Source organism: Dipodomys merriami, unplaced genomic scaffold (genome assembly GCF_024711535.1).
Source record: "Dipodomys merriami isolate MVZ:Mamm:240054 unplaced genomic scaffold, mDipMer1.0.p SCAF_7, whole genome shotgun sequence".
Taxonomy (NCBI): Eukaryota; Metazoa; Chordata; class Mammalia; order Rodentia; family Heteromyidae; genus Dipodomys; species Dipodomys merriami.
In genome coordinates, this window is record NW_027206290.1 from 18,561,246 (window position 1) to 18,584,292 (window position 23,047).

Genomic DNA, 23,047 nt, shown 5'->3' on the forward strand with positions numbered 1-23,047 from the left:
CCTAGTTAAATCTGAATTTCAGATAAACAGTGGATAATTGTTTAGTATCAGAATGCTCCAAATACTGCACGGGCATACTAAGCTATGTATTTGGTGTCTATATGGAATTCATTGGGTTTTTTGTTTGTTTGTTTTGTCGGTTGTGGGGCCTGAACTCTGGGCCTGGGTGCTGTCCCTCAGCTCTTCAGCTCAAGGCTAGTGTTCTACCACTTGAGCCACAGCACCACTTCTGGCTTTTTTTGCTTATGTGGTGCTGAGGAATCGAACCCAGGGCCTCATGAATGCAAGGCAAGCATTCTACCACTGAGCCACCTTCCCAGCCCTGAATTTGTTTTTTTAAAAACCATTACCCACATTTTTATTTTCAATTGTTCATTAGAGCCATTCTAATAGGTATAAAATGATATTTCATTTTTTGGGTTTATTTTTGTTTTTTCCTGCCCTGGGATTTGAACTCAGGGCCTTATATTTGCTAGATAGGTACTCATCACTTGAGCCATGTATCCAGCAAAATTCACCTTTAAATGGAAATCCCATTATTTTATTTGCCAATGCTGGTAGCTTCATCTTAACTAAACATCCAACCAGTCTCATTCTGTCTGTCACTCAAACATGCATACATTCATGTGCATGCATCTTTTTTTTCCCCTCTGAGTTTAATGGTAAATAACTGGATAAAAGGAAATCACAGAGCAATAATCCCAAAAGAAAATGAGGTTGGGAGAAGTTGAGACTCTTAATCTTAGATATTTGAGTTGTTTCCTTATGAGGATGCAAAGCAACCACCTCTAACATTAATAAGCTGGAGATGGCGTCTGGACCAGTGATTTTTATGTCATTAGATGCAAAGTCTTAGGGGCTCATTTTGAAAATCACTATATGTCATAGGCTGAGTCTGTAGTCCTTATAGGAGAGAATACTTAGTTTGGGGATGCAAATAAATCAAGACTTAAAAAACCTCAGACATATAGAAAAAGGTGAAAATACACATTTCAAAATCTAGCTCAGAGCTTGGAAAGTAGCTGAGCAGTAAAACACACACTTTGCCCACATGAGGTCCGGGGTTCAAATACCACACCCCTCAGCCTCATATATTCTGTGGTATATACTCGTCAATATCTAATTCCTTAAGTTTTGTCACCTGCAAAAAGAAACCTCAAGCCATCTTTAGTAGTCCCTCCCCACTCTTCCCTTCCACATGCTCTCGTAATGACTCCTATATTCTGTATAGAGAGGCCTGTTCTGGTCATTTCAAATAAAGAAAATCATTTGTGCTCATTTGCTTTGTGTGCTTGGTTCTTTCATTTAAAATGGTTCTAACTTCTTTTTTCTTTTTTTCAGTTGTGGGGCCTGAACTCAAGGCCTAGGTATTGTTCCTGAGCTTTTCTGCTCAAGGTGAGCAATCTACCACTTTGAGCCACAGCACCACTTCCAATTTTCTGGTGGTTAATTGAAGATAAAGAGTCTCAGGGACTTTTCCTGCCCAGGCTGGCTTCGAACCATGAAAAGGTGCATTAAATCTTTAATGTACTGGAGATTCACTGGACAATCTACACATCTTACACAAGGAAAAAGAAGTCTGTGAAAACATCATGAATGTGCGTGCGTGTGACTCAGCCTACAGTGCTCTTTTCCCACACCTGGCCTAATGGTCATGCACTGCAAGTTCCTACAGCACTGGGCCGGAACAGCTATATGGTGTGAGAACGAAATGTGCATATATGACTTTATGATCACAGGCTTCAGTCTTACTACTGAAAATAATTTTCATTACAGGAAAATGACAGTGATTATTAAGTAGGAAGGGAGTTTATTTAGCATAAGAGCTTCTAGAATAGTCTACCTTGGGTCTGAGCCCCAGCTTTGCCAGGAATTAGCCTATGGCTGAGGTTACTACTCAATCTCTATGTCTTAGTTCCTCATTTGCAGAAGGGGTTAATACACTTCTACCACAGGAGACTTAAATGAGATATTGTATTAGAGTTCCAGTCAACCCCTGGAATGTGCTGTGTGCTAAATAAATGTGCTTGTAACAACAAAACTAAACCATACTGCTCTGGCCCTCATAGCAAAGAATTAATAAGAGCTACAACTTAATTTTTCAGTAACTCCGACCTTGTAATTCCATCTCTTGAGTTTTGAACAGTTCCTTTCTGAAGGTAATTCATATTTACAGCAAAGTTGCAAGCATCAGTACAAGGGACTCTAGTATTAGATGTATTGGTTTTTAACATCTGGCCATGTTTGCTTTATTATTCTGTTTATACACCATATTTGTTCCTTAATCTTTCTTTTTTGTGAAAATACTGTACAGAGGGGTTACAATTACATGGGCAAGATAATGAGTACATTTCTTATCAAGCATTGTAGCCTCCTCCTTTGTTTCCCCTTCCTATCCCATCCTCCGAACCCTCTCCCCCCCCCCCACCAAAGTTGTAAAGTTCATCTTCGACACACCGACTTGTACATCTCATTGTTGCAATAGGTCCACCTGTATCCCTATTTAAATGATCTGTTTTTTCCCTTCCCCTCCACAAATTATAACAACATCAAATACAGTGAAAGCAGGGGTTATACCATGGGGGAGGGACATACAAAGCAACAAAGAAATAATCTTATAAATGTGTTAGAAACAATAGCATGAAAGAAAAAAACATTTGAATACATATCTTAGGTTTCATTTCCCTAACATCAACTTATCTGACTTTTTCTGCTTGACTCAGACATATACTAGTTATTGCAAATAAGGGAAACCATGGGACCTATGTTTCTTTGGGCCTGGCTTACTTCACTTAATAGAATTTTTTTCTAAGTCTTTCCATTTCCTAACAAATTGGGCAATGTCATTCTTTCTGATGGAAGCACAGAATTCCATTGTGTATATATACCACATTTTCTTGATCCATTCATCTACTGAGGGGTATATGGATTGGTTCCATATCTTAGCTATGGTAAATAAGGCTGCAATAAACAGTCGTGATGGTAGCTTTAGTGTGGTCTTGTTTGTGAACATTTGGGTAAATGCCCAAAAGTGGGATTGCTGGGTCATAGGGGAGCTCTATGTGGAGTCTTTTGAGGAACCTCCATACTGCTTTCCAAAGTGGTTGAACAAGTTTACACTCCCACCAACAATGCAGTAAGGTTCCCTTCTGTCACATGCCCTTCAGCATCTGTTGTTATTAGAGTTCTTGATTATAGCCATTCTAACTGGGGTGAGGTGGTATCTCAGTGTTGTTTGGATTTACATTTCTTTTATTGTTCCTTAATCTTTAAATGTATATAGGTTGTTTCCTAAAAAGTACATATTATTAAAAGTACAATTATTAAATGAAGAAATACTATGTTGATATAATACTTTCTAATTTCATCTATTGTTTCCCTTGTGTCCTTTAAGAAACCCTTACTAAATAGGTTACTTTTTAAGATCACAAGATTTTTTTTTACCCTTATTTAATCTGGAATGGCTCTTCAACCAAACTCTTTCAGGACTCACATATTTGGGGAGATAGTACTGGAATTTGAACCCAGGACCGTGCACTCTCCCTTAGCTTTTTCACTCAAGGCTGGTGCTCTACTACTTGCTGATTAACGGAAGGTAGGAGTTTCAGGGATTTGTCTTCCAGGACTGGCTTTGAACCCTCAATCCTCAGATCTAAGTAGCTAGGAAGGATTACAGGTATGAGCCACCAGAGCCAGCTGTCCCATGTTTCTGGATGACTAGATTCAGGTTCTTTCTCACTTCCTTGAACACAGCGTTTACCTCTCCCATACCGCTGACGTTAATTTTGGTCACTGGAGCGCTGATAATCTCCATTGTATGTGGGTGGTATTTTTTTCTTCCATAATTAATAAGCCATAAGTACAAAAGATATTAGGAGACTATGTGAATATACTGTTCCTCAAACTCCTTCCTCCTCTTCCAGCACCTATTCATGCTTCTTATCTGATCCACTTGTATTAGGATGTTTCCAAAAATGATTTTTACGCTCCATGACTTCTTCCACATCTGTTCATTAGCATTCTAAAGAGGAGTTTCTTTATCTCTCCTTAATGCAGTTATTTATCTGCTTCTTAACTGTGGATTCTTACTTTATGCAGTGTGTACCTTTACATTTGCAAAAGTACTCTCTCCCAATGCAAATGACAAGAAAAGCATTAATGAGGGGGGACAAATAACCTTACTCATTAGGCAAAAGGGAAAATCTGAACTGAGGTCTTTTGCTTTTCTCAGCTGCTTGAAGGCATGAGAGGCTGCAAAGCCTAAAGCTGAGCAAGAGGGCTGGAGTGAGGGACAGTGCGCTGCCACTACAAAGATACAATGTTGCTCATCTTCATCACCCATGATATCACAGCCCAAAAATCCCTTCCAAACAACCCATCTATTTCTCCACAACTAGCAAACTTGAATGTTTTGGCACACTCAAGAGGATATGATTTACAAATAGGAGGTAATATTTGGATTGTTCCATAAGAGCCAAGTTCCAAGGTTTTTAAAAAAGAAAATACCAATGATTTCATCTTGGAGCTCACAATGTCACTTTCTCAACCAACGGTTCCTCCTATCAGAAATGAGGCATGTGTTATATACAAATAGAATGCGTTTTACATATTTATTTATGGTCAGAGACCACACACCCGGTGGCTATACAAAGTGACCGTGTTCCTGATGCCACAAGTAGAGTCTCAGAACTGAAAGCAAAGCTGGGGTCACACAAATGGCCACAATGCCTGACTCTCCAACCTCAAAAGGCCCACAGGTGGTATCTGCTTCCCATGAATGTTTTCCTGTGCCAAGTGTGCAATTCCACAGGTTGGTTACACAATGAAAAGATACCCCTTTTTTAAAAAAAGGGCTTGCAAAGTATTATGTCTCCTTGCAGTAATGATTGATGAGGAGGGTTGCCTCTTGTCTATAATCCCAGATACTTGGGAGGCAGAGATGGGAGGATCACAGTCTGAAGCCAGTCCAAGCAAAAGCAAAAGCCCATGTGAAAAATAGCTAAAAGCAAAAAAGGATTCGGGAAGGATAGTGCTTGTCTAGCAAGTAAAAGGCTCTGAGGTCTACCTCCAATACCAGGGGAAAAAATGTTTTTAATAGAAATCTTACTGGGGGGGGGGTTTTAAACACTTACCAAGAAAAATCTGGGGACCCCTGTGGCAAGTCTCTCTGTCTTCAGATGCCAGACCAGTGGCTTTGGGCTGTTGAGCAGGAATACCACGGGCTTGTTGTGAATGTGGATGGAGGAGATGGGATTCAGGTGCAGTGTGATCTAGGAATTAACAGGAAGGGAAGAGACTTCAGCACTAGTTTTCCCCACAAATCATTTAGTACAACCTTAAGATACAACATCTCAACTTACTGTTAGAAGAGCAAGCAATAAGCTAGAGCTTAATCCATCAGATTGAACTAGATGACAATGTCAATAATGGAGCCATCTCTTTTCCTTCCTTCCTTCCTTCCTTCCTTCCTTCCTTCCTTCCTTCCTCCCCTCCTTCCTTCCTTCCTTCCTTCCTCCCTCCCTTCCTCCTTCCCTTCCTTCCTTCCTTCAATACAAAATGGCTATTTGACATGGTTCAGCTCTACTAATCTCAAGTAAAACATGACTCAACTCCTAGGAATAGAAATAAAATAAACAAAATGCTTCAAAAGAATTGGTAAAGGCAGAGTGAAATTTACTTTCCCTCAGGGTTACTTGATCCTTCAAGTCAAATGACTCAGCTGGAATGACTAAGCCCATCACCTAGGGATGGGTTCAGCCTCTGGAGCTTCAATGAAATTATTTTCTTCTCTCCCAGGTTATCTCCAATCTCTATAAAGTTGAGCTGTGCCAAAGAAATGTGCCCAGAGCAAAGCGGGGCGGGGGGGGGGGGGAAGGGGGGCATGGAGCGGGAGCTGCCAGTGCTTTCAACACACCAAGGATTTGCACAAAGGGGCTTTCCAAAGACATGAAGCACAAAGAACATAGAATAAACAGGCTTTGTCAAAAAGAAAAAAAAAAACCTACAAGCCTGGAGAGGAAACCTGTGGTCACTTTTGACGTATGTGTCAAGGACTGATATGATACAGAGTTCCTGCTATGGTTGTGGCATCATCCAAAGTCACCTGTGAGCAGAAGCAGCAAAAAGTGGATCCCCCAATGTCTTCTTGGAGCCCAGAAACCCAAGTGAGCCAGGGATCGTGGGGAAACAGAAGACTGTGTGAGGAAATACGGACTGGATGTTTCTATGGACCCTGCCTAATTTATGCTGGCTTTCTGTTTAGAGGGGTAAAGAGAGAACTGAGCATCACACAGTTAACCAGACTTGGTGAATTACAAAGATCCTCACAGAGGGAGAGGAAGCACTGTCAAGATGAAGACTGAAGAATACACTGGGGATATGGCATCTTCTGGGGATTAAACAGTGCGGGTTAATGGTCTTCCCACGGCTCGTGGCCCACCTCTACATGCTTTTCTACCAACGATCGCTGTCCAACATTGGCCACTACAGTGTACAGCGACATCAGTGATAAAGGAGGAATTAAGCCTTTTCTCTCTTTCAAACTCCATGCTGTAGCATATCATAAGCATCCCCTATGCAAATACATCTTTTAATTCTCTACTTTTCAATGTCACAAAGCATTCTATGCATAATTTGCACTATGGTACACAATCGTATCATATTTGTTAACCATTGAGTGTGAAGGTCTTAATTTCCAAAATAGGCCCCAGGCAAAGATATGTCTTCCATTTAATACTAAACACCACATAAACAACACAAATATTGATTCATCACAGCAAATTCATAAATCTGTTTCCTAGAAAGGTTGTTTTAAAAAAAGAAAAAAAAGCTGAAGATATTAGTAAGTTCAAAGGGACCCAGCTAGCTAATTTGCAATGGAAAAAAATACAAAAAACATAAGCGAGACTCAAACTGTCACAAGCTATTTTCGTACACAGTTAGGATCGTTTTCATATTTGGCCTGAGCACGATGCCAAATCGCAGTACTAAATGAGCTGTGATGTTAGCTCCAGCTCCAGCAAAGAACGCGTTCCCTCGTTGTATAGACTCAGCCACATTTTGGAGACACTGTCTGCATCTAGAAATAAACACACTGATGGCCACTGGAAACAAGAGGCTATAAAAACAGAACAGAAGCAAAGGCACAAACTGAGGCATTAAGTGGACAGAGAGAGGCATGTTACAGGGCACTCACACTAAAAAGAGGGAAAAAGTAGAGCATCACTCTTTCAAGAATGCCTGACAACTCCAATACAACACCCTGACTTCACTAATAGGTCAGCAACAGGTTCTTTTATTGATATGTATCCAGAATGGCACAAAGACACATCAACTGTTTTTCTGGTGATTTTCTCTGCAGTTCCCAGGCTTATAATTTCTCTAGTAAAGATACTTATCAATCAAATATGCATTTGATCCAAAGGAATAACATAAGATAAATGAAGAACATACCTCCAATGAGTAAGAATTTCTTTTTTTTAAAAAAAAGGCTTATGAAATGAGATATATGAAACAGATATTAATGCTCAGGTCCAAAAATTTCCAGATGGCCTAAAGTGTCAAAGCCTGGCTCAGTAAATCAAGGGAAGATTTCTAGAAGTCTTAGCTCTGAGCTTTCCTGGAAACAGCTTTCTCTTCAATAAGTGGTGGTGTCTGGCCAAGATGAAGCTGTGACTGGCACACGGGACCTCGGCAAATCCACAAAAGCCACTTGGCAAAGATGAATTCACACTACGATTGGGAAATAGAAAGAAAAATACTCTATTTGGCAATGGGGGGGGTGTAATAAAAAAGATCATTTGGCAGGGACAAAGAGTCCTACAAACACCTGCTCATTTAATCCCCCAAAACTTACCTCTTCTATACTTTCTCTTCTTATTAAATCTTTTTGAAGGAGAGAAAGAAGGCAACCAAAAACAACCAAGAAAGACGTGAGCTTATATAAGTTTCCAGGAATGTGGGGAGTGTACCATCTATCTCAAAGAATCCCTGGCTAAACTCCTCAATTTCTCCTATGAGAAAAAGAAGAAAGGATACAACAAGAAAACAGGATCAATCCAGGCACCAGTGGCTTATGCCTGTAATCCTAGCTACTCAGGAGGCTGAGATCTGAGAATCCCATTAGAAGTCAGCTGGGACAGGAAAGTCTATGAGACTCTTATCTCTAATGAACTTCTGAAGAGTTAGAAGTGGAGCTGTGGTTCAAGTGATAGAGTACTGGCCTTGAGCACAAAAGCTCAGGGACAGTACCTATACCCTGAATTTAAAGTCCCAGGACTTGCACAGCTCTGCTCTTGAGGTTTGCAAAAACCAAAGCAGAGTGAACTGATAGGAAAAGGGAAATTTATTTGTCCAGTGTTGCTAACGGGTCAGTGATGATTCATTTCCAACTTTGTGATTCTTTTTGTTTTATTATTATCTTTAAGTAGTTGTACAAAAGAGTTACCATGAAACAAAGTGGTTTGTGAATACAATTTACCTAGATCAATGTTACCCTTTTAAAACATTCTCACCCATTCCTCCTGATTCACTCCTTTCCTCAATTTTTTCTTTTGCCAGTCCTAGGGCTTGAACTCAGGGCCTGGCCACTGTCCCTGAGCTTCTTTAGCTCAAGGTTAGCACTCTATGACTTGAGCCACAGCACCACTTCTGGCTTTCTCTGTTTATGTGGTACTGAGGAATCGAACCCAGGACTTCAATGAAGGCTAGGCAAGCACTCTACCACTAAGCCACATTCCCAGCCCCCTTAATTTATTTTTTATTTTTTTAAAATCATCTTTAAGTAGTTGTACAAAGAAGTTGCCATTTTAATAAGGCAGTTTAGGAATATAATAAATCTTTGATCGATGTCACCTTTTCAACATTCGCACCCATCCCTTCCCAACCCATCCTTTCCTTCCTCTTAATTTTGTAGGATACACATCAGATTCTTGACCACACTCTCCCCTCCTTTCCTCTTCATTTGTCCACCCCTTTCCCCTTGGTCTCACCCACCCTCTTCTGAGTACCTGCTTCCTAGTGTTTTATTTGGCTAAACTCTGCCTTTGCCTCTTCCACCTCTATGAGTCTTAGAACAGCCCTGCAGACCCTGTGGCCACGAAGCCACATTATCTAAACCCAGACCCCATAATGTACCTGCATAATGTCCTGCAGGCCTATATCTCAGACCTGTATTTAATTATCATCTTTCCTTTTCTCCTTCAGAATTAAGGCGGGGGGGAGGGGGGTGGGAGGAGAGAGAAATCTCTTGGTTACAACACTTGCCATGATTGACAGCATCTTTTTTTTTAATTTAATTTTTTTTTTGTAAACACACTGTACAGAGGGGTTACAATTATATGGGCAGGATAATGCATACATTTCTTATCAAGCATTGCAGCCTCCTCCTTTGTTTACCCTTCACATCCCTTCCCAGCCTCCCCCCCACCCCCCACCCAATCCTCCCCGCCTCCCCCCCCCCCCAGATTGATAGCATCTTGAGTCTTGGCCATCCAGGACCCATATGTAACATGGACCTACAGGTTCAAACCTATTTCAGGACAGTGGAGGTTCCACAGCTGAATTCCCGTTTGCCATCCATGTGGGCAGTGTGATGTGGAGGAACTCAAATGTGACCCCCAACTTGACACAAATGACTTCTGGAGAATAGGAGCAGTATTTCATTGGGAGCAGTATTTAGTTCGTTGCTGCTACCATTTCTTTTATGTGTTTTATTATCTTTAAGTCGTTGTACACAGGGTTTACCCTTCAACAAATCAGTTTATAATCACAATGCTTCTTGATCAGTGCCTTTTATTATTCTCTCCCATCCCTCCCAACCCCTCCCTGCCTCAATTTTCCTAGTTTCATAGGATGTGCATTAAATATCATGACTGCATTCTCTCTTCCCTCTTCCTCCCTCCCCTTGACCTTCCCCCTCCCCCTCCACCCCTTTCAAGTACCAGTTTCCTGGTATTCATTTTGTTGGACAGTGAATTCCTTGTTCTAAGGAGTTTACACCATTGGAATTCTTCCTTGCAAATACCATACTTGGGTTAATACACTTGCGTACACTTGCCCACAACCCAGTACGTGTTTCCTTGTGCATTTATAAATCAGTTCTATCTTTCACATATGAGAGAAAACATGGGGGCTTTGTCTCTCTGGGCCTGATTTACTTCACATAAATTTTTTTCTAGTCCTTCCACTTCTTTAAAAATGCTGGAATATTCTTCCTGATGCACGAGTAAAATCCCACTGTGTATCTAGCCCGCATTTTTCTTCATCCGTTCATCCACGGAGGGATAATGGGGCTGTTTCCATGCTTCGGTGAAGGTAAACAGTACCCCCACGACCATGGTTGTTGTGCCACCATGTTTGGAAGGGTGTCCGGCCCCAGGAAGCCTGATAGGACAGCTGGCCTTTTCTTTGCCATGCCTGTCTCTCACCACTTGGGAATTGGTATAAAAAATTTCTCCTGAGCTATTCTTGGAGGATTTGAAGCTTTTTAAGAATTTTCCTAGGTTTTTTTTCCAAGTTTTATATTTCTCTGGCTTTCTAAAGGAGTATCCATTGGCTGAAGTCAAGGACTCTGCACCTCTGGTGTTCCTGGCCCACCCCTGGGAGTTACCTGACCCTCTGCTTCCCAACAGAGAGCACTGAGCCCCAGCTTTCCCACTGCCACGGCAGAGGGGTAAAGCTCTTCTCCAATGGCTCTGTCTTATAACCACTTGCTGCCTCAGAGGGGGACAGCTGATTCCCAAACTGTCCCCCTCCTCCAACTAAGGTCAACAGAATCCATTCCCTGGGAGCTTCTGAAAATAATCTATTATACACACACAGAGAATTAATAAAGAAACAAAAAGTCTGAAAATTGCTGCAAAAATGTCTTGTCTTCCTTGCTCCCTATTTTGAATGCCCTGGAAAAATACTGGGAACTAAATTTGGGTTGGGGGGTGGAGGGACACAAACTCACATAAACAGAAGAGTATTTATGACACAACAGGACATGACCCTTGGCAAGGGTCCTGGGAGACTTGCGAGGGGATCCCGAGACCCTGGACCTTTCTTCCCAGAGCAGCCTGCAGCTCAGCCACTGAGGGATGACAGGCAGGGACAGTGAGGACACTGGACAGAGGCGTGGGCTTGCACAGGAAGTCCACAAGGGGCCTCCATGGACCATGGGCAATCCTGAAGACATTGAAGGTGATTTGTTGTATTGTTCTTCACTATGGAACACAAGGTACATAGCTATCACACTAGCTATGTCCCAGGCTCTAGCTACAACTCAGGCTCTTAGGCTCCAGCCTGAAGGACATGACAGTCATGTTTCCCAGACAGACATCAGCATCCAGATCCCAGTGCCACGCCCAGGGATGACTTCCCCTTCCCTCAGACAGTGCCAGGGAGCTCCACATGGAGCATAAATGATCTAGTCACACTGAGAAGCCCTCAGGGACAAAACTTAAATCACACTGCATTCCTGTGCCCAGCACGAGGCCAAAGGTCTAATAAGCAATCAATAAGATTTGTAATAAAAAAGGGTGAATCAATAAAAATTATTAATGATATGTGACTCAAATAATGGTTATGAAACCAAATTGTCCTGATCTTCTGCCCAAAGAGGGGAGCATTTAAGGACATTACTTTCACGATCAAGTTCACCTTGAACTTTAAAATAGTGTCAAGAAAAAGCAAACGGGCCAGGCACTGGTGGCTCACACCTGTAATCCTAGCTACACAGGAGGCTACCAAAAACAAAAACAAAAAAAACCCAAAAGCTCTGTTAAAGCCCACAAGACTCATCTCCAATTAACCAGCAAAGAGCTAGAAGTAGAGCTGTGGCTCAAGTAGTAGAGTGCCATCATTGAGCAAAAAAGCCAAAGGACAGCATCCAGGCTCTGAGTTCAAGCCCCAGGATCAGCACAAAAGAGGAAAGGAGGGGAGGGGAAAGGGAAGAGGGGAAGGGAGAAGAGGGGAGGGGAGTTTTCCAAGCACCAAAATTAATGCTAGGGGCTGTCTGGACCATGTATTAAGAAAACACCTGGGCTATACCCAGGCCTTGCGGGACTGTCACGTGAGTCCTGTCACATGGACAAGACCGGGTAAAAGAGAAAATATCAAATATGGCAAAGGAAGGGGTGACATTGTCCAAAAAAAGAAATATGTTCATTTCCTGACTTATGAAATGTCAACCACTATGCACATCACCTTACTAATACTAAAATTATACTTAATAAAAAGAAACGGAAATTTTATCTTTAACAGTTATGCAAATTAATGTATGTGAAATGTGAAAAAAATCCTTGAAACATCTGCTGCTTGAGGTTAAATAACAAAGATTTTTAAAAAAATATATTGATGAAATAGAGCTGGGAAGGTGGCTCAGCGGTAGAGTGCTTGCCTTGACATGCATGAGGCCCTGGGTTCAATTCCTCAGCACCACATAAGCAGAAAAAGCTGGAAGTGGCGCTGTAGCTCAAGTGGTAGAGGGCTAGACTTGAGCTGAAGAGCTGAGTGACAGCACCCAGGCCCAGAGTTCAAGCCCATAACAGACAAAAAAAATTAATAAAATTGATGAAATATTCCACTATTTTTTGAAGCACAGAATCTTAGATGGTTTTCATTTAGGCAAATCGATGTGTTTTAAAAAAAAATTGAAACCATGCGAACTGAAGGAATTCAGTATTTACACAGGGGCTAATGTGAAAAATGGCTTTCCCTTTTTGCTATCTCATTCCAATCACTAGATTTATAACACTGATATACAATCAAAGATCCATATATCTGGTACTATGCAAATTTATTTCCTTTCAACCTGTCCTTCTTATAAGAGCCTTGAAATGACTTTTGCTTTTTATCTGGTCAGGAAAGCGGTGATCTTGACAGATGTTAGACTGGCATTTGTGCCAGTCATGTGATGAACAGAAATACATAAAGAGAATCATTGCTGTGATCATTAGAGGCTGGATGATAAGACTGTGCATGACTCCAACTTCCACATACATCTGGGAACTAAAATAATCATTATGCAAGCACTAAAAAAAAAGGAATTTTTTAATTCTAACAAACTCTGGAAGGTTGTAAAATTAGATTTAGTTCATAAGTTCTACTTTAAAATTTGGTCAAATATAAAACATTTATTAAGTTGATAGCTGCTAGTTTTCTATTTAACAAAATTAATATAATCAGATTCTGCTTTCAACTAATAACTTGAAAATACTGGTAGTGAACAATAATTAGAGCCAAAATGAAAAAAATAGGAGTAGGAATGAGGATTACATTATAAATATGTAAAATATCCATAAAATGACTAGGACCTTATAGAATTCACTGAAATGCTCTGTGGTGTTCAGACTAGAAAAAAATTGATCCCTAACACTACTCTATACAAATATGATTTGAAATGTAAAAAAAATGCTCTTCCCCATCTAAAATATTATGTCGCCATAAAAAGGGAAGAGGTTCTGATACACAATGTAACATGGGAGAAGAGTAAGAACATTATGTGAAATGAAAAGGGCCAGACACCAAAGGTCACACATTGTATGTTTACATTTTTATGAAATGTCCAGAACTATGAAACTTGCAGGGGGCCAGGGAACTGGGAACAAGAAGTTACTGCTAATTGACATGGAATTTCTTCTTGAGGTGATAAAAATGTTCTGGAACCAAGTAGTAATGGTAGTTGCACAACACTGTGAAGATACAAACATCACTGAATTACACACTTTAAAATCACTAAAATGTATTAGTCAGGGTTCTCCACAAACACATAGCTGTCTTATAGATAAGATCCCTACATTAACAATTTTTAGGAGAAACCATACTTGGAAGGATTTGTTTATGACAGGATCTCTCTCTCTCTCTCTCTCTCTCTCTCTCTCTCTCTCTCTCTCTCTCTCTCTCTCTCTCTCTCTCTCTCTCTCTCCCCCCTCCTCTGTGTGTGTGTGTGTGTGTGTGTGTCTGTCTGTCTGTCTGTCTGTCTGTCTGTCTGTCTGTCTGTCTCTCTTTGTCTCTGTCTCTTTTTCTCTCTGGCTGGTCACAAAGTTTCTACATTATCCAGGCTGGTCTAGAATTTGAGATCTTCAGTCAGACAGAGAGTCAGAGAGTCAGTCAGACAGACAACAGACAGACAGACAGACAGACACACACACACACACACACACACACACACACACACACACACACACACACACACACCTGCCAAGTAGTGGGTACCACATACATATATACTTGGAAGGCTGAGATCAGGAAGATTGAGGTTTGAGGCTAGCCAAGACAAAAAAGTTCAGGAGATCTCCCTGCCTCCTCCCTATTTCATCAGAAAAGGCAGGCGGAGTGTGGCCTCACTCCTGGCATTACTGCTTATGAGAAGCCTAAATAGGAGGATCTTAGTCCAGGCTGGCCCCAGGGCAGTAAGTGAGACCCTAGCCCATAAATAACAAAGATGAGAGCTGCAGTCAAGTGGTAAAGGGCCTGCCTGGCAAGCCACACAAGGCCTTGAGCTCAAACCCCAGAGGGTTTGAGGGAGAGGGAGAAAAAAAAGGAGGGAGCGAGAGAGGGATCGAGGAAGGGAGGGAAGGGAAGGGCTAAGCACCAAGCAGTTATTCATAGCCCCCTGTGACTGAGATGTGCTCAGGATATAGAGAGAGAAAAGCAAGTCAGAAGGAGGAGGGGCAGCAAGCAGCTTGGAATGGATGGATATCTTAGACGAGACAAATTAGATCCAAATTTCCATTAGGAAAACAGATTAAATCTGTCACCATGATAAACTGTCTTGTTTCGCACAAGTTGTCCTGAACTACTTAAGCTTGACTGGATGGCCAATTATAAGAGATATTTTAGGAAAAATATAACAAACTAAGTATAAACTGGATCTCCCAATGGCTCAAGACCTCTTGTGACCCTAAAATCTAGCGATTCTGACTTGTTCTGGGATACTTTCTTTAAGTAAACTTGCAGAATCTCTTTATTTACTTCCCATCTTCATTTCTTCCCCAAAGTGTTTCCTGCATTTTTTTTTTTAGAAAATCCATATATTTGGTAGAGTCCCTGAGAATATTTCTTAACAATAACTACATCAAGAGAAAGTGATAGAAATCTACTGTGGAAGTGAAGATGGTTCTTTAATAGCTCACAAGGAGTTTAGGAAGCTGTAGTCGTAGTTTAGGGTCACACCTGGCCAGAGCTGGAAGAATGTGACTCTAAGGGAATTGCTTGCCTCTTGCTTCAAAGTCCAGATTCTGACATTAGAACTAGCTTCTAGCGAAGCTGTTATGTTTCCTAAAATATTAAATCAAATCTCCCTCTGAACCGATCATACAGGACTGCTGAGAAGGTTAAATAATTTCTATTTGTTAGAAATATAATTCTTGGTCAACTTAAAGTGTAAGGACATTTTTTAGGATTTCAAAAAAGAGAAAGAATGACATTTTTCCAGCCCACTGCAGAAGGACAATATTCTAAAATGGCCTCAGAACTGTTGTCTATCTCTTTGTCTCTACTGTCCTTCAAGCTGAGATTTCAGCTTTCCTCATGGTCCTCCAAATACCAGACTGCCAGACTCAACCCCCATGTTCTTCCTGAACCATCTTCTCTCTGGCTTTCCTTCCCTCTTTCTCTCTGACATGGCAACTCCATAAACTTCCCTGCCTTCTCCCAGATCTTACTCAGATCTTTATCCTGACCAGCAATGTTTCCAGGGCTCACTGAACTCTGCCTTCAGCCAGACTTGGAGATGCTTCAAAGGCGCTCTATGATTTGGGAAAGGAATAAGGAACTGTTTGTGTTTAAACACAATATATCCTGAATGAACCACACTGTTTTCCACATTATTTGTTGACAGGAACTGATGGCTTGGTGTGCCACCAGCTTGGTGAAGACCTCCACTATATACCACACCAAAAAAAGAGGGAGACAGCTGTGAAGGTTTCTGTTTCCCAGGAGATGAACAGTTTCATGGAAGGCTAGGAATTACCACAGCAACCAGACTACAAAAACAGTGCCCAGGCTTCAGCCCCATGACTCTGCTAAAGCAATTTGTACTCCGTGAAAAGGCTGAGGCACCATCGCTGAAAGATGATCAAAGTAAACACGGCCCCTCAAGCACCATTTTGTTGTGCCGATTTCAAGGTTTCAAGGTTCTGTTACGAAAGATGCATACAGAGTGCCAAGGATTTGCCAGGCAGCGAACTGTCTGCCCCCAAGTGAAGGTCTAGAGAGACATCCATAGCTCTTTTTCCAAAACAAGCATTTCAAATTTGCTCTAAGAGCAGACCAGGGTGGAAATGTACACCGTGAGATTAACGTACCCTGCCCATCCACAACTCTTGGATCCCAACCCTGGATTAAAAGGAAAATAATAATAATAGTATGTTGTTGTTTTTTTCTGATTGGACTACATCCCAGACTGACCTAACATGGACTAATGCCTACTGCACTAAGAAAAAACAATTATCCAAACTTTAATAGATAATAAATGGAAAAATGATGTGTGTCTTAGCATCTCTGATCTGCTACATACAACCTATACTATAGTTTAAATGTTATTGCAAAAATGAAGTATGATAAAAAACAGCAACTACAAACTATACACCAACTTAGAAACAGAAAATGTCTTCATGAGTTAAAAAAGCCCTTGATTTTTTTAAGTAGGATTAATTTAATTATAAATTATGTCAATTAACTAGTACTTATATAGAAATTTTTCAAAAAGATCTCAAACATTTTCAACATTTAGACACTCTCAAAAACTAGAAAAGAAAAATATCTAAGTCCCATCAGAAAGAATCCAGAGGAAAAAATCCTTAATTATAGTGGCAGTAACAATGTTCTCATAAAGAGCACTTATCTGTATGTCAGTAGCTCATGCCTCAGAAGACTGATATCTGAGGATTGCGGTTCAAAGCCAGCCCAGGCAAGAAAGTCTGTGAGACTCTTTTTTTTTTTTTTTTTGTAGGTTGTGGGGCTTGAACTCTGGGCCTGGGTGCTGTCCCTCAGCCCTTCAGCTCAAGGCTAGCACTCTACCACTTAAGCCACATTGCCACTTCTGGCATTTTCTGCATACATGGTGCTGAGGAATCGAACCCAGGGCCTCATGCATGCAAGGCAAGCACTCTACCACTGAGACACCTTCCTAGCCCTCTGTGAGACTCTTATATCCAATTTACCACCAATAAACTGGAACTGGGGGTGTGGTTCATGTGGTAGAGTGTCAGCCTTGAGCAAAAAAGCTAAGGGACAGTGTCCAGACCCTGAGCTCAAGCCCCAGCACTGGCACCAAAATAATTAAAATAACCACCACCACAACCACCAAAAATTACCCCCACTTAAGGGGAGAAAAAAAAAATCTGTCATCCGAAGTACCCTGAACAAAAAACACTCCGAAATCCAACAAAACCATGACACACACACACACACACACACACACACACACACACACACACACACACACACACACACACACACACACACACACACACACACACACACACACACACACACACACACACACACACACACACACACACACCAGCCCCTGTCCAAGGCTACTTCTGAATCTCTGTCAGGGAGAGGACCGCATGCACTGTTTCTGGCATTTCGGCAGGATGTGCAGGGGAGGGGCAGGGGGTTGCTAGCCATGGGATTTATTGCTCTTTAGCCTGGCTATGCCAGCCATTTGCCATGTACAAGGCAGTAATTAGCAACGTCTTATACCTAAAGGGCTTCACAGATGGGAACCAATGGCTCAGCTTGAAACCTTGCTGGGTCTCTGCTGGCTTCCTCATTTTATTCCCAGGATGCCAAGCATGATGTCACTAAGCTAGCAAAGGAGGATTCTAATTCTGTAGCTACTGAATGATTGATATGACTAAGACAGGCTATTAAACCAAGCTTCCCTCAATTGTGAAGATACCTAGTAATTTGTTTTAGAAAAAGTATACAATCTGTGTGTGTATTTTAATGAGTTCTACGTGTTGAGGATAAAACTCTAGTTTTAAGATTAGCTAAATAATCATATAAGTTGTTTACAAGTGCTGTAGGACATGTGAAGGGAGAACATATTAACTTAAATTTGGGAAACAGCACTAAATAATAACAGGGTTCAATAGCAAATCAGATGTAAAATTTGTTCTCCTGGGGGCAAAAAGACATCTAGATGTAAGCAGGGTGTGGTGGTGCATGACTGTAATCCCAGCACTTACGAGAGGCTGAAGTTAGGAGATGGAGAGTTTGAGGTTAATTGGGCTACACAGAAGACCCTTCCCCCCCAAAAAAAAAGGAAGAAGAAGAAGATAAAACATACAGATGTACAGACATTACCACATCCAAAGGCCTTGAAAGCCAAGCAGACCTAATCGCTGAAGGCAACTGAACAATACAGGGTCGAACAGGACACAATTCACTATTAAGAGATACAATCTAAGGCATCCCTCCTGATAAACAACGAGGACATTAACTCCTGGCACAGAGTCACATAATCACAGCAATTTCTTAACTCATACTAGGTCATCTGACTGATTTGTCCAAAGCCAATAGATGTCATTAATAGAGATAAGAGAGTTTTTAAAAACACATTTTAGTTAGGACCTTATTCCAAGTCCTCTGTGGTGTTCCTATTGATTGGTACTGAATCACCAGGGAATAACTCCACAAAGTGAGCAAATGAAACTGCAATCCCCAACCCCTAATCTCCTAGACTTGGAGATTCGGAGTTCCTGGCTTTGCTCCAGAATTACAGGCTCTTAGGAAATACTTGGTGAGTTGTGGTGTTATCTACTCAAAAACAATCAATGAATCAACCATGTGGGCTGCAGGCCTTGAACAATTCCACAAGGACTCATTCGTGGGGCCTGGTAATTCTGGCCTAGTTATAATGTTCTATGCAAAACTTGCTAAAGCCGAGGGGGGAAACAGGAAGACCGATGGAAGGGGTAACATTGATCAAGATGCATTGTACTCATAACCTGACTTGCGGAATTGAAAACTTCTTCCTATGACTACTTACTAATCATACGTTTTAAAATCCCTAATGTCTTGCTTGTTAAAATTCTCCATGATGCAAGAATGACTGGCTAAGGCCTTTATGGTACCTTACATCTGTACCCTGAAAACAAGGTTGCCCAGCATTACTCCACAGTGTCTTCCTGAGTTGGCTTCCCTCCTAAAGCCAAGACTTCACAACAAGTGTGGGATTCACATTTCCAGTGCATGCTTGAAAGAACTTGGGGCCATAATCTCATTACACCTCATATTTCAAAGCAGATCCTAAGAGACCTGGTAGTAAACAATTGTAGAATAAAAATAAGACTGTCTGATTTCTTGAAAATAATCACTTATTTTTGCCCTTAGTGAGAAAAAGCGCTCTCTCTTTGCCTGAGAAATAGATGGAAATTAGCTTCCATTATAAACCACAAATACTGTGTTCTCTCTCTCTCTAGTTTCAGATTCTTGGCATCACAGGAAAGAGGGAAGGAAGGAAGGAAGGTAGGAAGGAAGGAAGGAAGGAAGGGAGGGAGGGAGGGAGGGAGGGAGGGAGGGAGGGAGGGAGGGAGGGAATTTTGCTAAAGCATCTTACTTCCAGCTTCTCTATCACCATCAATGAAATCAAATGCAAGACCACTGCTAGCTTTAAAGTTTTTTTTTTTGAGCAAAAGATGAAGTAAGTAATAGAAGTAATAGTCTTCAAGACTGACAAGAAAGAATGGGCTGAGGTAACTGAATTGTAAATGTCATAAATGGCAGATCATACTAAATAATTTGTATAAACACAAGGAACAATTGACAAAAGTTTAATTGAATCTGCCAAAGTGAATAGACAAGAACAAAACAGATCTTTCTCCTTTCAACAAATGATATATCCTGAAATGAATTTAGCTCATTTTTCAGATCCGTGTGAACTTGTTGCAGCTTCTTTCTTTCCCTTCCTTCCTTCCGTTCTCCCTCCCTCTTTCTTTTCACTTCTTTTCTTTCTCTGGGGCAATATGTGCTCTCCTGCCCTTTATGTTTGGCAGAAGCAATACAAATCATGCAAGACTCTGAGTTAATCCTAAGGCTAAGCCAGCATTTTTCCTTCTCTTTTTAAACAGGTAGTGTTGACGAGATAAGAGTCTTGACAAGTTCACCTATTCAGTTTTGTTAATTTCTTTTAGATACATTTTTTGATGAGATAAATGATTTCTACTGAATTTAGGGTAATTGACCATTTTTGTTCTATTTTCTATTGAGATTGGCAGCTTCCAAGGTATCAAAACAGGATGTGAAAAGCTAGAGTATATGCAAAGGACATGGTGACACTGTCAGGTTCTAAAACCCCCGGTCAGTGGCATGGATTCTGAAGGACAAAGGCAGTTCTTGAGTAAAGCAAGCTTCCCTAGCCTGACCACAATCTCAGCCATCGCAATCCACTGGGATGGTGACCGGAAGTGCTTGGGCCACCAGCCAAGGTGAAAACCAGCGCTGTAAGGCAATGGAGTTCCCTGTATTCCTCCTGTTTTACTTCTTCCTGCCACCTGCACCCCCAAGTACTTGACTGGCTGCTCCAGAAGCAAAGAATAGAGCAAAGAGTAAAATAAGACCCAGCAAACAGACTCAGGTACCAAAAGAACACTGAGATGTTGCGTGCGTATTATAAGATCGCCTATGTTTAGTGGCAGAAAAGATTTCAGTGACTGACATTCCACTTTAGGGGTTAAGGAGACAGAAACTCAAAGGGTTCCACAACTGGTTATGGCCCCAGGGGCTTCAACCCAAATTCCTATTCTAGTCATCAGGCTACGTGGATCTAGCTAGCAAGTACTCACACCATTCCTTATATAACTTGCTCTCTGCTGATGGAAAATAGCTACCCCCCTCCCAAGTCTTTGTATTTCAAGAACCAGACCTTAGTGGACAAGAGTGCGTAAGCAATGCTAAGAAACAATGGCTTACCCAAGAAACACCCCAAGCTGACCCCTGGCCAGGGGTCACACCGGGCCTCAGCTCTGATATAGTCTCCCAAGGCTCAGGCCTCCCTTTCCCTGACTACTACTTCTGCCTAGCTTTCTGCACTGTTTGATCATTTACATGGCTCAGGTTTCTGGTCTTTATAAAAGCCTGTCCTAATCACGCTGACCATCACCTGCTTCTTGAATACCCAGAGACACCCCTCCACCCCCACCCCCACATCTTCAAAACCACCAGGAAGGGATGGACTTATCACTATGTCATTAATTCCAGAACAGTACCTGTCACATAAACACATACTTTGTCCAGGATTCAATGAACTCAGACAAAGGAAGAAGGATAAGCCAACCAACATAAGGGAATAATCCAGGTGCTAAGGAGCTTGTCATTTATATTTTTATAAAAATGGAAGGGGAAACAAAGCAGAAAACCTACTGGCCTCTCTTTAAAGCCTATCTTCAGATGAAAGGTCATTGCCAATAACACAAAAATAACCAGCTTTCAGCCTCCCTCCAAATATGCAAGAATTCAAGATCAACTCATAATATATTTCAAAGTTCACCTGATTCTGCCAGCAGAAGCCTTACAATGCTGAATTTTTGGGCATGTGAATGATAGATTGTTTTATTGAAACATTTTCCAAGATTCCTTCCAAATTCAACTCCATGATCTTTTTTTTCCCCCTACAGGGCAAAACATGAACCTGTTTCCAAGCTATTTGGTAATACTTTGGCGCAGATAATCCAGTAAAGAGAGTTGTTTGTACAGAATAGAGCTTTCGTTAATAACAGGGCACCCCAACCTGTCCCTCGTTCTAATCTCTTCACCTATAGAAGTCAATTCAGCAATTCACATTTAATTCTTACCAGATGGCTGTTCTATTTCTGTGCAAAGATGTACCTCTAATATGATGAAGTCAACAAATAATGCCCAGAGCAACACTGAAGCCACATTTAAGAAAAACTGGGCCACGCTGAACTAAACTAAACAGAGCAGGCGCAGGGGAGAACTCGCTGTCTGTTGCAAATTCTCAAGTTCATGGGAGTCAGGGCTGCTAGGGCCTGACAGTGTGCCACACAAGTAGCAGGTGCCTAGCAAATAATGACTTAATGATGGGGGAGGGCAGAGGGAGGAAGATATCCACACTTTGGGAAAGCCCATCTTGTCCTCAAGCCCCTCCCACTGCATATATTACCTCTCTCTACACAACGAGGCACAGGATGAAAGCCAACTGGGCTCTGCCAGTTACCTCCTAGCTGCTCATATTGAAGAGAACATTAAACTTCTCTCAGCCTCAATTTCCACTGCCAAACTAGACAGGCCCTGGTCTTGATCTCCAGGTTTCCTCCTGCCCCTGCCCCCAACAGCACATTTGCTCTAAAGAGACCCAACATTTCTGAAGTAAAACTCAACCATTTCTCTGCCCTGGTGTATTCCCTGCCCCGCAGAAAACCACAATCACAGATGCGCTAGAATAACCAAACTGTTTTCCAGGCAGCCGGAGTGCCCTGATGGATGGTGCAGGCGAGCTAGAGGCTTCTCCCAATCAATACCTGGACAAACATTTGCCCTCAGAGGCCTAAAGATCCCCACTTCTTTAGACATCAAAATGACCCTCCCAGCATTCAAGATGTCATCAGTTCTGCTGACCTGCAACAGTACAGCTGAACACCTACTCTTCCCCACAAGCATCCCCAAACCCATCTGTCACAGCTGCCAAGGTACTGGCTGTGCTCAACCCACCTCGCACTCCTCAAACTGACTCTTGTGCTATTTACCGGTCTCCTCCTCTAGTCTTGGAAAATTCTGGCCTCCAACAGCTAGCCAAACCACATCCCTGTTTCAAACTTCGCCAAATTCTCACCTCCAAAACAGCAGTGCGCCAGGCTAGCACACCTGGCTCCAATTACTTCAGCAAGGAGCCTAGCTCCAGGCCCCCCCCAACCCCCCCCCCCCCCGCCCCTTCCAACAGACTTGGTTTCTTAGCACTTGTTTATCTCAGCCCAGCTGCAGTTGATTAAGTCCATGTGGTCAAGTTCAAGTGCCTTTGCTGGGTGTAGGGCGATGCTATGTTTCTAGATCTCTGTCCTTCCCCACCACAGGTGGCGTTCTTTGTCTCTGG

General features: G+C 41.8%; 1 protein-coding gene across 3 annotated transcripts in view; it reads right to left on the minus strand.

The window, feature by feature from the left end:
* The window catches only part of Tgfbr3 (transforming growth factor beta receptor 3), a 173,025-nt gene that overhangs the window by 66,194 nt on the left and 83,784 nt on the right, over positions 1–23,047 (minus strand). For all 3 annotated transcript variants that reach the window (XM_070007635.1, XM_070007636.1, XM_070007638.1), the window contains one exon: positions 5,133–5,270. In XM_070007635.1, the coding sequence (XP_069863736.1) occupies positions 5,133–5,270 (138 nt within the window). The remainder of the gene's footprint in view (positions 1–5,132; positions 5,271–23,047) is intronic.